The sequence below is a fragment of the Aspergillus pseudotamarii genome (genome assembly GCF_009193445.1).
Source record: "Aspergillus pseudotamarii strain CBS 117625 unplaced genomic scaffold BDV38scaffold_14, whole genome shotgun sequence".
Lineage (NCBI taxonomy): Eukaryota > Fungi > Ascomycota > Eurotiomycetes > Eurotiales > Aspergillaceae > Aspergillus > Aspergillus pseudotamarii.
Genome location: NW_022475028.1, coordinates 586,945 through 601,157, shown reverse-complemented (window position 1 = coordinate 601,157; position 14,213 = coordinate 586,945). Strand labels below are relative to the sequence as shown.

The window sequence follows — 14,213 nt, the reverse complement described above, 5'->3', positions numbered from 1 at the left end:
AAAAAAAAAAAAAAAAAAAAAAAAAAAAAAACCTCAGGAAATGAGTTCCTGAATTAATTACGCACCGCCCCTCCTTTTACCCCCCCCCTTTACTCTCACATATTGTTCGTAGTCTACCTAACCGTCTACACGCTCCTCCACTGTGAACCACTCCAGCCAACTGGACCAATCGCCCCAGTTTTGGTTCGCTTCAATTGTGGAAGGCCACCAATTAACTTTGGCCGGCTTTTTCAGGAGTTACGACGAACTAAGTTCTAAACTACCCATTTTAGTTGACCTTCGCTCTCTCTCCGTACGCTTTCGACCAGTCTAGGATTCAGGTACCCTACGACTAATGCTTACTACCATAACTGCTGCCACGACTAACGACTAACGACCTGGTAAGTTCTACCCCAGACCTGTCATTAGCATTCTTTTTACTTTTTTTTTTTTTTTTTTCCCTTTCCCTCCATCTCTTCTTCTGCTGGTGTTGTCGTCATTTTATCGTTGCTTCTTTGTTTCTGCTGCTCTTCGAGGCGCTGAACTATTTGCCCGCTACCATTGGGTTTTTTGTCTTCGATCTTTTGATTTTATCTGATTCCCTCGTCTTTCTAATTTGGCGGATCTCCGACTAGGTGTCTTCGATCTTTTCGTATGCTTTGTCTGCCCTGCAAATAAGGGGACCACTCACATCGCCGATTGCCGCAGGCCGCCATTCCGTGCGACTACTTCTTGGAAAACACAATCTAAGAGAAGGAAAAAAAAATAACAAAAGCCTCCAACAACAATTATCCATACGATTAATTACCGCGGATGACACCCTCCTTCTTCCATTCTTGACCAATAGAGCAATTTTCGCATTCCTCCACGCCCGACCTTTTCGCCCAAAAGTGAATCCGCCCAAAGTGTCCAGATAAAAAGGTCATGACGGCCTCGCCGCCAGGTTCGCCGTCAGGTGCGCCTCAGCGACTCAGCGGCATCATGCGGACCCCCCGGAGCAACAGTCGTTTGAGCATGAGCTCTAAACAAGGCGGAGGAAGTCGAGCCTCTGATGAGGATGGCAAGACGGCTGTTAAAGTTGGTATGTTTTTCCTTCGGGTTGTGATTGTAGCTTTGCTTGTGCGGAAATTCGTCGCGATCGCGGAAAAACGATTGCCTTATCGATCTCGTTCGGAATAGCACTAATGCCCTCGCAGCCGTCCGTGTCCGACCTCCTTTGAAGCCCGACGACCCAAATTATGAATTGATTCCGCAACGTTTCCAGCGTTCCATGGTCCACGTCACCACACCAACCAGCTTAGCCGTGGATGTTCCGCAGGGTCGCAAATTGTTTGTTTTTGACCGGGTTTTCCCCGAAACGGTAGATCAGGCTGGTATCTGGGAATACCTCAACGACAGCGTCACTTCTTTCCTACAAGGATACAATGTCTCGATTCTGGCCTATGGCCAATCCGGTGCGGGTAAATCCTATACGATGGGAACATCGGGCCCCAGTGAACAGACTTCGAGTCAAGGAATGGGTGAGTCTGCTTCAGAATAGCGCGGCTGGAGTATGCGGTTGGCTCACGGAATCAGGAATCATCCCACGCGCGGCCCAATATCTTTTCGAAAAATTGGAAGGTCCCCCGAAGCACAATCGCAACAGCTCGACAGGCCTTCGGACGCCCGCGCGATATTCTATTAGCTCAGCTTCAAGTTTCAGCAAGGCGAACACTGAGAAAAATTGGCAGATGAAAGCTACTTATGTCGAAGTACGATTATATACCTCAGTGGCGAATCAAAATGAGGCTGACATGTGCAGATTTACAACGAGCACCTGAGAGATCTCCTTATCCCGGACTCAACACCCGGAAGTGAGCGCAGCACGGTTACCATTCGCGAAGACACGAAGGGTCGCATCATTCCTACCGGTCTGCACCAGGTCAACATCAACTCAATCGACGACCTCTTAGGCGCGTTGAACTTTGGCTCGACTATTCGACAGACCGACTCGACTGCGGTTAATGCGAAGTCTTCTCGATCGCACGCGGTGTTCAGTTTGAACCTCGTTCAGCGTAAATCCGCGAATGGAGTCACCTCCACCAAGGACAAGCGGATGTCCATGCCTGCCGATCTGCCCACTGGTTCTGATGTTTCCGTTACTGTGGAGAGCAAGTTCCATTTCGTTGACCTTGCTGGAAGCGAAAGGTTGAAGAATACCGGAGCATCTGGAGAGCGCGCTAAAGAAGGTATCTCGATCAATGCTGGTCTGGCTGCCTTGGGCAAGGTCATCTCGCAATTGTCCTCTCGTCAAGCAGGCTCTCACGTCTCCTATCGTGACTCGAAGCTTACACGGCTCTTGCAAGACTCCCTGGGCGGAAATGCGTACACCTACATGATTGCGTGTGTGACGCCAGCAGAGTTCCACCTGAGTGAGACGTTGAACACAGTCCAATACGCGCAGAGAGCGAGGGCGATCCAGAGTAAACCTCGAATTCAGCAAGTACACGATGAGAGCGACAAGCATGCCGTCATTGAAAGACTTAAAGCGGAGGTGTCATTTTTGCGACAACAGCTCCGCAATGCTGAGGATAATGAACGGCGCAGCGTCGGTCCCCAAGACCGGTCGGAGCGTCAGAATGAAAGGGAGGCGGACCTTCAGAACCAACTCCTCGATATTCAAGAAAGCTATAATGCGCTCAGTCAACGGCATGCTAAGCTAATTTCCGAACTTGCTAGAGATTCGGAAACGGAAGAGGGCACAGATTCGAATGACGCCGCGTCATACATCGGTAAAAACTCCATTGAAAGGTTGAAACGGTCTCATTCTTTCGCGGAATCTGTTGAGCAAGTGGTGCTGGAATATGAGAAGACCATCCAGAGTCTCGAATCTTCCCTTTCCAATACGCGATCTTCCCTATCGACAACCGAAAGCACACTTCTGGAGCGCGAGACCAGATGCACTTACGTCGAAACCGTTAATACACAACTTCAAGCCCGTATCCAGAAGCTCCTCGAACGAGAATCTGGTACAGAGACCTACCTTCATGAGCTGGAGTCTAGGCTTGATGGGCAGTCCTCTGGTGAGGAGAAACAAGCGGCCATCATCTCAGAGCTTCGTAAAGAATTAACTCGCGCGCGTGAAAGTGAAGCTAATTGTGAAGATTACATAACGACATTGGAAGAGCGCCTGGCGGAAGCCGACCAAGATATGGAACTTATGCAGCGAGAAGTTGATCGCCTGGAGCATGTCATCGAGCGTCAACGAAGCCTGGGGAAGTTGGATAACCTCCTATACGATCTTGATCACAGCCAGCAGAACGGCAGCGCAACAAGAGACCACGAAGGACCGGAGATGCAGACACCTGTCAAGCGTGCTTATCATCCTCAACGACGAGCGGCGTCCCTTGATGTGTTAACCGAAGCTGTTGAGACTGCTATCCCGGAGTCTGATGAGGACATAGGCGAACCCGTCCCCGAGGTTGAGGGCGACACCCTCATTTCAGAGCCGGTTGTTGAGGCTAATGAGGATCTTAAAGTCTTGGAAAACGCTACCGACCGCCTCCAGATCGATCGGACTCCTAGCCCGACTCAATCCAGGGTAGTTGCAGATAAGCTCGATACAGTTACTCAGGAGCTATTCGATTTGCGTATGCAGCACGAGTCCACACTCAGCGAGTATGAGATGCTCGAGGCCAAATATGAGGAAGCTATGAAGCAACTAGCCGATCTGCGACAGGATGCTGCAGACGAAGCTCGGCATTCCTCACCCGATGCTCGCCAGCTCATCTCACCAGCCCCTACGTCGCGACCGGTGTCTTTTTTAGAGGATGCCAAGGCCCCCGACTCGAAGACTGGAATACAACAGTCCTCCTCGCGATCACTCTCATCGGAGTTATCCTTGGTCGGGGAGCCTGCTGCTTCGCACGAATCATCTAACACCAAGTCCGGACCCGAAGCAGAAAACCATGTCGATACAGTGTCTGAAAGTGACGAGGCCAAGGCACAGGAGGTCGAGCACATGCGCAGGCTGCTCTCCGAGCATCAGGAAGGTGTTAGTATTATGACCCAAAAATATGCTGAATTGCAAGCCGAGCACGCCGAGACCCTACATCTCATCGAATCACTGAAATCCGAACTTCAGAAGCCAAGAGTTTCTCCCCCAACGACACCAGGCTATAAGCCTGTCATTCGAAGGAAGTCAAGCCAAACCCTGATTGGAAATGTCGACCGAGCCCATCGGTCTCTAGCCGCCTTGCGGAACATCGCAGTGGAAGAATTTGAAAGTCGTCCTGATACGATGCAAAACTTTGAGGTACATTTGGATTCAGCTATGCACGAACTGCACAATCGTATGGAACGTATCCAGGCCTTGGAAGCCGAGAACCAGAGCGTGAAGAAGGAAATGGAGACGAAATCAACCATCATATCTGGGCTTACTCGTGAACGGTCCAGTTTGCAAGGTAGCGCTTCCTCGGTGGATATGGGTCTCGTCTCCCAGTTGCGCGACCAAGTTGTCCAACAGGAGAATATCATCAACGAGATGAAGGAAGCGCACGAGGCCAGAGAAAAGCATCTCCTTGCTGAAATTGAGGAGTTGAAGGCTCTTCTCAAGACCCAAGAGGAAGCCGCCAAAGCATATGATGCTGGCGTGGAGGAGCAAGACAAAAAGATCGGCCTTCTTGAGGGCGAATTGACACAGTGGAAGACCAAGCACCAGAGCGCTGTTGAATCTCTGCAATCTTCAGAGCAGCAGCTCAGTACCACGCTGGCAGAGCTCAACAGTGCTCTGGCCACTCTGGATTCAATGCGCGCCGAAAGAGCCGCTGCAGGTGAAGCATCGTCTGCTGAGAAGGAGGCAGCCGCAAAGGCTCTAGAGACCGAGAGATCCCAGCAGCAGGAGCTAGTCGAGGGACTGAAGCGTGATATCGAGCAGCATAAGTCTACAGCTGCTGCTCACGTGGACACAATTTCCTCCCTCGAGAAGTCCCACAGCGCAGCCCAGCAACAGCTGTCGGAGCTTCTCGCCTCGAAAGACGCCAGCGGGAATGAGATCGAATCGCGTCAGACCCGTGTTTCTGAACTTGAGCAGGAAATCGAGTCCCACAGATCACATGCTGATTCATACAAGAAGGACTTAGACTCCTTGCAGGAATCACACAAAGCAGAGCTTGTCGAGTTGGAGGCACGCGCTAAGGCTGCGGCACAGGCCGAGTATGAACTACAGCTCACGGAGAAGGATACTGAGCATGACAATGCCCTGAAGGCTCTGAGAACCGAGATCACGGAATCGCGGGACGAATTGGTGAAGTTGCTCAAGATGGTTTCCAACCTTCTGAACTCCGATGTGACCGCAGACAATTTGGCCGACCAGATCCAAGAGATTCTGACTCAAAAGCAGCATTTCTCTGATAAATATGCCGAATTGATGGGCACGAATGAAGATCTCCGCAAGCAACTAGAGCTCAAGAGCAATGACACCGACCGTGTTGACGAGCTGACTAAGAGCAACACTGAGAAAGAGGCAAAGGTGAACGAGCTTGCCGTCCTGGTTGCTACACTTGAAGATACCCTCAACCAGAGAGAACAGCAGATCAAGAAGAAGGAAGAGCTTGTTGCGGAGATTTCGGCTGAGAAGGAGAAGAGTGTTCGCCTCGTGGAGGAGCTCGAAGACCAAATCACCAATAGTTTCGACCAGCACCACAACCGTCTCTCCGTTATTCAACAGGAGCGTGACCAGGCTCTGGAGGATGCAAAGGCTAAGATTGTTACTTACGAGACGGATATCGAAACTTACAAAGTACGAATTGAACAGCTTGAGGTAAGTCGTCCGACAATAACCGATGGTGTCCAACCACTAACGGATCTGCAGCTTCAAATCAAGAACAGTTCAGGCCAGGATTCTACCTCCCACGATCGCAGCAGCTCTATCACCTCTAACTTGCGGAAGAGCTCTTCTGCTACATCCCTCCCATCTCCACCACCTGCCATTCCCCTTCCACCTCTCCCTACCATTGCTTCCGCTACCAACGGCACCTCTGGTAGCATCTCTCCCCCAAGCTCTCGCCACGCCAGCAAAGAATTGGCCAATACCCAGGTCGTTGAGGACCAGGAGGCTCGTATTCGCACTATAGAGAAGCATCTCTACGCTGAGAAGCAGCTCACTGCTACTTTGGAAGAAGCCCTCGGAGACCTTGAAGCCCAGAGTAACAAGGTCAAGACCGATTGTGAGGCTTGGAAGAAGAAGGCCTGGCAGCTGGAGGAGGAGCTGACCACCCTTCGCAAAGAACGCAACTCTCAGCGGCTGTCACTCCAAGCTGTGGAAGAAGAGAGAAATGCTCGCCGGGAAGCTGAAGCCGCCAGAGCTCAGCTTGAGGAGCGCATGAATGCGCTTAATAAGAAGAAAAAGAAGAGCACCCTCAACTGCTTCTAGTTCTTGGACTTCCATGATATTTTTTCTTATCTCATAGATGCGTTGTTTTGTTTGTCCCTTAAGAGACGATGTTCATTCCCCTGTATTATGAATTCGACGCCGATTCCCCTTGTTCAATTCTCGATACCTTTTTTGTTTGTTTTTTTCCACTCACGTGTGTATTCGCACTATTTTGTCTGTTTACCCTCCATGCCCCGTTTCTCCCTCTTGTTTTGCATTACGAATCCTGCCTTATGACATATTTCTGTGTGGTTTATTGACTTAGCCTGATGTTTGTACGTCTATACATACCGAATCTTAGGCTGAACAAAATGGCGCTGAGCAATGTGTATATAAAGATCGTCATATGACAGTTTTGGACAGCTCCCGTTTGTTGCGTCGTAGTTTCGTAGGCTTGTCTGTAGCTCTTGATTGTTCCTTGCTGCCCTACTACTGGTAGTTACTAACAACCCTGCTTATGGGATCTCTGGGCATATAGGCAAAGTTCATGCAGTGGCATTAGAGTACTGAGCCATAACTTGGTTGAACAAATAACTCTAGTCATGAATGAAGTGTTTTATATACACGACGAATCCTTATCAGATTTTAACAGATAACCCCCATATCGTCACATGACGTAGCCAATGGCCGCGTGTCGCATACTCTACCAAAGCTCCAGCTCGCAACAGCAATTACAGAAATGCCCACTCACCCTCGCACCCCGTAAAAAGCCCCCAATTCCACTCTGAGACCGCCATGCCGGGTCTCAAACGCTCTAACGTGATCATCATCCACCCCGATCTGGGCATCGGCGGTGCCGAGCGTCTTATCATCGACGTGGCGCTTGCGCTCCAAAACCGCGGCCACAAAGTAACGATCTACACCTCACATCGCGACAAATCACACTGTTTCGAAGAAGCGCGCGATGGCACCCTCGATGTCAAAGTGCGGGGCAACACGATATTCCCCGCACATGTATTCCGACGATTCCATGTTCTCATGGCGATCTTAAGACAATTACATCTCACCGTTTCAGTCCTGGGAGAGATATCTCATACTTGCGATGCGAACGAGAAAAGTAAAGATAGCGAGGGATTAGAAGATGACATCTTCATCGTCGACCAGGTCCCCGCCTGTGTACCCTTTCTAAAGACATTTGCGCGACAACGACAGCGCATCCTCTTCTATTGTCATTTTCCAGACCAGTTGCTTGCGTTTCGGGGTGAGGGAGGGTCTCTCCTGAGTTTTGTGAAGACGTTTTATCGGTACCCGTTTGATTGGTTTGAGGGGTGGGCAATGAGTGCTTCTGATAAGGTTGTTGCGAATTCTAGGTTTACGAGGGGTGTTGTGAGGGAGGTTTTTGGGGGTGAGAAACTCGGCGATGTTAGTGTTGTTTATCCGTGTGTTGATACGGAGCCGGCGGCTTCGAAGGGCCCGGTAATTGTGAAGGATGGGGAGGCGCTGTGGGGTGGGAAGAAGATTTTTTTGAGTATTAATCGGTTTGAAAGGAAGAAGGATATGGCACTTGCTATTCGTGCGTATCATGGGTTGGGACCGGAGAAGAGGAAGGGGACGAGGTTGGTTGTTGCTGGTATGTCTTTTTTCTCTTCTTTGTTTAGTCGATGTTGGGTGTGGGTGTTTGGCTGACGATGGTGCTATAGGTGGTTATGATAACCGGGTCCAGGAGAATGTGCAGTATCATCGAGAACTGGATGAACTTGCTACTAGTCTAGGATTGCAAACTGCTACATCTAAGACGGTCATCTCAGCCCTGTCCGTTCCGGATTCGATTGATGTGCTGTTTTTGTTGTCCGTGCCGTCTGCGTTCCGGGATATGCTCCTCGAGCACGCGAAATTGCTTCTTTACACGCCTATCAATGAGCACTTTGGTATTGTGCCTGTCGAGGCAATGCGCGCTGGCATCCCCGTCTTGGCGTCGAATACCGGCGGCCCATTGGAGACAATCGTCGAGGGCGAAACGGGGTGGCTTCGAGATGCGAAGAAAGACGCCGACTGGACGGCGGTCATGGATAAGGTTCTCTACGGAATGGACCAGAAAGAGTTCGATAGGATGTCCGTTGCCGCGAAAGAGCGAGTGGAGCGGGAATTCTCCCTAACGGCCATGGGCGACCGACTCGAGGAGGAGATCTCGGACATGCTCGCGCGCGAAAGACGTCCGTTCGCCGGACTCCAGCAGATCCTCGTCCTCTTGGCCTTGTCCGGAGTCGCACTCTCACTGCTTGCTGCTTTTGTCCTAAAGGCGTTCTGAGTGTTGTTGTTGCTGTTGCTGCTGATAATACCCCCGCGCTTCCATTGCCTTCTTGTATAATAAAAATAGACACAATCCAATACAATAACCCTCAATCATCCAATGAACCCATACATAATAATAACTATAAAGCCCCCCGTTATCACCACGTGACCTCGCGCATCCTACGCGACAACACGTGCATATTTGCATATCAATCTCCTTATCAGACACAAGCATCCAAAACAACCACCACCCCCCCAAAAAAGGAAACAAGATTCTATAATGCCAGAGGTAATAAACCTCCTCTCCTCAACACCGCCCCTTCCACCCCCCTCCTACCAACCCCGTCGCCCTTCCATCCCCTCATCCCCAATCCCCCCACCACCCCGACCATTCACGCTCCCAATCCTCTCCTCGGACTGGGACCTCCCCGAACCCACCTATAACGATGACGACAACAACAACGTTAATAACAATATTAACAAAAATAACGACAACGATAACGACAAAATCAACCCCCCAAAACGACCCCGTCTAAACGAAGAAGAGCCCACAAGTCCTCCCAAACCGCCCTCAGTGAAACCGGCGCGCAAAACGCATATCCCGGCATCGAGGAATCCGTTGTTCCTTTTTTCGGATGATATTCTGCCATCGTCGGATGGGATAAGGCCTTGTGAAGGTGGAGGAGGAGAGGAGGAGGATCCGATTGTTTTCACTTCTTCGGCTCCTGGGCCTGGGAGTGCGGTTGGGGTGAGGGAGGGGGGAGGGCGCGGGGTGGATACGATTACGATTGATGATGACGACGATGATGATGATTATGGTTTAATTGGTGGTGGTGTTGGGAGTGGACATGGACATGGGCATGGAAAAGGAGGGATGGGTAGGGGCGATACGCGCGATGAGATCGAGGGGTTTAGCGATGAGATCGCAATATCGGACCTGAATGAGTTGCTTGAGTTGGATACTACAGCGCACAAGCGGCCTGGGTTATCGAGTCGGACGGCGAGTTTGCTGGCGAGTCTTGATCGGTCAAATTTGGGGGCTAGGTCTAGTGGTGGGGTGTCGTCGGGTCGGAGGGGGCGTGTTGATATGGAAGAGGAGGTAGATGAGGTGGACGAAGTGGTTCAGCCTCGGAAGCCTAAGGCGCCGCGGAGGACGGCTACGAAGCCGACGAGTGCAGATAAGGAAGCCAAGGCACAGGAGCGGGAGGCGAAGAAGGCGCAGCGTGAGCAGGAGAAACAGCTAGAGAAGGAGCGGAAGCAGAAGGCCAAAGAGGAGAAAGCGCGGGAGAAACAACTTGCGGCCGATCTCGCGGAGGTGAATAAGCTGAAGGTGGATAAGAAGGAGTCCACACCGGAGATGATCATCGATCTTGCAGAGGAGTTCGAGGGAACGAGCGTGGGAAATCAGACGGTGGAGGTCATGAAACGGCTCAAGGTCGAGCAGACGTTTTTCGAGAGCGAGATTCCGAAGGTCGTCAAATGGCGGCGGAAGGTCACGGCCAGATACAACGATACCCTCGGCCACTGGGAACCATGTCCGTTTCATATTCGCGGAGAAGAACACGTTCTTGTTCTTCTAACGGCGCAAGAATTCGTCGACATGGTGATAGACACCTCACCAACCACAAACGATCTCGACCACCACGTCCACCGACTCAAATCCACCTACCCCAACTACACACCGATATACCTAATCGAAGGCCTCACAGCCTGGATGCGCAAGAACAATAACTCCCGAAACAGAGCCTACCAAGCCGAAGTCCGTCGCCAATACTCACAATCCCAAACCCAAGACCAACCCGCCAGCATCAATTCCCGCCGCAAGAAAACAACAACCAGCAGCAAACCCGAAACTACGCCCTCAGTCTCCGACGACACAATCGAAGACGCTCTTCTCTCCCTCCAAGTTACGCACTCCTGTCTCATCCACCACACCAATGCACCCCCTGATTCAGCCGAATGGATCAAAAACTTCACAGAACACATCTCGACCGTTCCCTACCGCCGCGAAAGAATGGAAGGCAATGACTCCGCCTTTTGCATGGACGGAGGCCAGGTCAAACCCGGCGAAAACAAATCCGATACTTTTATCAAAATGCTCCAGGAAGTGAACCGTGTCACGGCTTCCATGGCATACGGCATTGCAACCCAGTATCCAAGTGCCGTTGATCTAGTTCGTGGAATGCGAAGGCATGGCCCGGCCATGTTGGAGGATGTAAAGGTATGTTATACTTTTTTCACTGCGTTTGATTCCAAAGCCTAACTATTACACTATATTTACATGGCTGTTCAAGTAAACTAACCCGTGCAAATAGAAATCTGCAAACAGAAACGGTGCACTAACAGATTCCCGTATTGGGCCTGCGGCGAGTAAACGGCTCTACAAGGTCTTTATGGGTCTTGATCCGTCTGCAACTGATATTTAAATATTGTTTATATGGTAAGTAGAGTTATTTTGGTGATCATACCTTGTATATGGTATCTTGGTATCTTTTATTGGTTATTCTTTTTCTCTGTTCCGAAGTATTGGAGTATCTGGTGTCTCGGAGTGGGTTGGGGTTTCTTGCATCATCTGTTAGGTGAGATATTTCTTTCCATACGCTTGCATTATGTGTAAATCGTATTTCGGGAACACGCATATGTTACATAGTTCTACTATGTGAATGGGAACAATGATAATGAATTCAAAAGGAGATACCATAACTTAGATTGCCAACTTCGCCTCGCCTGCCTGAATATGACCAAAGCAGAATAAATCAACCAATATACGCCTCTATCCGGTATTGCATCCTGGTGGAACTATATAAGAGTGAATAATACGCAATTCAAACAGAAACGCCCCTGCGTTTCCATGATCTCCAAGCGACACCCCACGCGGCAATAGCCACCCATACGCTCAGCGTACATCCCAAGGCCCAGTAGCCAAAGCATTTCCAGCCGTGACACTGGCCGTCTGTTGAGCCATTGCCTCCATCTGTGGCGTCTTGGTAAAAGCGGGAGTAGATGAGGCCCCACAGTGCAGCGCCTGCTGCCGGGAACATGGCAACGATACCCCAATTCGTGCCGAAGTTCTCGACGCCCCAGACGACGGAGATGATGATGGGGCAGAGGGAGAATGCACTTCCGTAACCAAAGCCGATTAGGCCTGTGGTTATGTGGGACAATTCCGGGTGCTGGACTGGAAAGGGAGATGCGAGGAGAAGATAGCCAAGTGAGAGGAGAAGAGCGGATGGGAGGAGGAATGTTAGTCGTGATAGAGTAACTCGCTTTGATCCGGACCGTGAGCTGGGGCGTACAGTTTCTGAGTTATTTGGGAAGAGATGGGTTGCTGGGGGTGCGAAGAAGTCCGACAGGGATCCTGTGAGGAGTCGGGCAATTGTTGAAGTAAGCGCAATAGTTGTCACATGTGTAGATGGTTTGCCGGCAGGAGTAGGAGCATTGGAAGAGCTTGACTCTGGGGTCAGGGCTCCGACCACAGTACCCAGCTAGAAAGATCAGCAAATCGGTGTACAATGGCAATGTGTGAATGCCACTTACGTTGTTAATGTATGCTTCTCCCGGTCCGGTAACCAAGAAGAAGCCCAAGGCAAGCCACCACATCGTATGATCCTTGAGGAACACCTTTGTTTCCCAGTTCAATAGCCAATTTTTCTTCCTGCGTTCCTCCTCCTCTCTCTCTTTCTCGAGCCGTGCTGCCTCCCTCTCTTCCTCAGTTTGGGTCAGTGATAGCGTTTGTTCTTCGTCATCTGCATCGGACTGCGAGAATGTTCCATACGCAGCTCTAACCTCGCTTCTCGACCGGAAGAACTCGCTCTCTTCCAAGAGGCCACTCCTCTCAAGTTCTTCGACTGCTTCGTCAATATACTTCTCCTCATCCTCACCGACAATTCGTAATCCAAAAGTCCCAATGACACCAATACCGAAAAGCAGTGCGGCAAGAAAAATGAAGTATCGGAAGACGTCTACATCGCCACGGCTGCCATCTTCTAGCTGTTCATACAAAAGGTAAGTACCCACTTGACTCTGCCACATACCACTGAGGCCAAAAGCAGCTATAGGAATGGCAAGCATAATGCCCTTGTGTTTGCCCCTGCCAAAGTTTTTGGCGCAAGTCGTGACGGCGGCCAGGTACATGCAACTTGTGGCGGTCCCGACGCACACAAAAGCCACCACCATCATCCAGAAAGGGTATCCATTTCCACCGGCATCTGGAGGTGGACCATTCTTGTACACGATTGCAGCTAAAAGGTAGCCTATTCCGAACACCGTACCGGAAAATAAAGCCAGCGGCGACGGGGTATACCGGTCACAGAGGTATCCGAAGATTGAGACTGGAAGGTACATGGACACACCAGCAGCAATCGATACAGCATTTACTCGGAGTTGAGTGTAATGAAGACGGGTGAGAAACAAGGGGCCGTAAAGGGAAAACGCAGTGATGCTACCAGCTCCTAAACTACATCAACTTGTTAGCAAAAACAGGTACGGTGGGATGTAGCGAGGTCTTGATATTGGGCTCACCAGGTTACTACTCCCCAGGCAAAGCTGCATATCCGTACCACTTCCTTCGCCAGCCTGCGGCGATCCCTTTCGACTATTTCTTCAACAACATCACTCAAGAGACCGTCTTCACCGTCGCTATAACGGCGTGCAGAGATCCTGGATCCTGGCCGGGAGTGTATATCTCTACCCTCCATGTCCCCGCCAGAGTCATAGGTAGTCAGTAACGGACGGTTTGTGTCAAAGTCTCGTTTATCAATAGAGGGGTCCCGACCATTGGACGGAGGCATTTCGTGTTTGGACTGGCCAGTGAGAGAATTTAAAGATGACGATTTTCGAACAATAGAGAACTTTCAAAGACTATATATATATGCCTACCCGAGCTGGATAAGCTAGGGCCCAGTATACTGTTTCTGTGAGCAATTGGGCAGGTAGCTGGGGGGATCAGTTGACTGAGCTCCGAGGTTCGGCTCCGCTACGTCACCAGGAAGTTTAAGGAAATGACATGTTTATGGAGAACGAAGTTTCCAAAAGAGTTATACAGAATAAACTTGAGATAGAAGATACCCACCCACACACACGAGAACAAGGTAGACAGACGGACCTATGGAACTGTGAGGCAAGGGGATGAGGAGAAAGAGTCATGCATCTGCTGGCGATTACACCGCTTATCGCCGACCGCACGTGACGTGTGTTTATCAGTCATTCAGTATCCCCCTTTTAGGCAATTCCCTCGGCTGACTTGCGTTGTGCGCTGTATCAGTCTGTCTACCTGCCATACTACTTCGGCCTGGTCACAAAATAAAACATGTATGATTATGAAGTTCTTGTCTAAAGCCCCCCACCATTTATGTACATTAACATACTTCTGGAAAGTCACCCCTATAGCTCAACATGGAAAAGGTCCAGGGAATCGGACAAGTTCCCGGGAGGTATAATCAACAAGACATGTCCGAAATAGGAACAAACCTAGACAAGGGAATATAAAAAGAAAAGGAAAATAGATAAAGGGCAATTTCATGCACGCCGTCAGAATGGAATCGCTCTCGCACGAAAGACCTTCTATGATGCTCCAGGCATGTATAGACAA

At 50.3% G+C, this 14,213-nt stretch overlaps 4 protein-coding genes across 4 annotated transcripts; 3 read left to right on the top strand and 1 right to left on the bottom strand.

The window, feature by feature from the left end:
* Window positions 1-456: 456 nt before the first annotated feature.
* BDV38DRAFT_241514 (kinesin family protein) lies at window positions 457-6,853 on the top strand. Its single transcript, XM_032054029.1, has 5 exons — window positions 457-1,060; window positions 1,176-1,499; window positions 1,555-1,730; window positions 1,781-5,779; window positions 5,831-6,853. Exons 1-5 carry the CDS (start codon window positions 904-906, stop codon window positions 6,389-6,391), a joined length of 5,217 nt encoding a protein of 1,738 aa, XP_031915982.1. The 5' UTR covers window positions 457-903; the 3' UTR covers window positions 6,392-6,853.
* A 218-nt stretch (window positions 6,854-7,071) lies between these two features.
* BDV38DRAFT_241513 (GDP-Man:Man(1)GlcNAc(2)-PP-dolichol alpha-1,3-mannosyltransferase) lies at window positions 7,072-8,847 on the top strand. The gene is made up of 2 exons (XM_032054028.1): window positions 7,072-7,961; window positions 8,032-8,847. The coding sequence occupies exons 1-2, from the start codon at window positions 7,127-7,129 to the stop codon at window positions 8,637-8,639; spliced, it is 1,443 nt and encodes a 480-aa protein (XP_031915981.1). The 5' UTR covers window positions 7,072-7,126; the 3' UTR covers window positions 8,640-8,847.
* Window positions 8,848-8,903: 56 nt separating this feature from the next.
* Window positions 8,904-11,049, top strand: BDV38DRAFT_280831 (uncharacterized protein; the record flags this gene model as incomplete). The annotated part of the gene is made up of 2 exons (XM_032059400.1): window positions 8,904-10,844; window positions 10,939-11,049. The coding sequence occupies 2 exons, from the start codon at window positions 8,904-8,906 to the stop codon at window positions 11,047-11,049; spliced, it is 2,052 nt and encodes a 683-aa protein (XP_031915980.1).
* Window positions 11,050-11,355: 306 nt separating this feature from the next.
* Window positions 11,356-13,712, bottom strand: BDV38DRAFT_42070 (MFS transporter). The gene is made up of 3 exons (XM_032063320.1): window positions 13,145-13,712; window positions 12,161-13,079; window positions 11,356-12,108 (listed from the first exon to the last, which is right to left on the bottom strand). Exons 1-3 carry the CDS (start codon window positions 13,411-13,413, stop codon window positions 11,449-11,451), a joined length of 1,848 nt encoding a protein of 615 aa, XP_031915979.1. The 5' UTR covers window positions 13,414-13,712; the 3' UTR covers window positions 11,356-11,448.
* Between the last annotated feature and the right edge of the window lie 501 nt (window positions 13,713-14,213).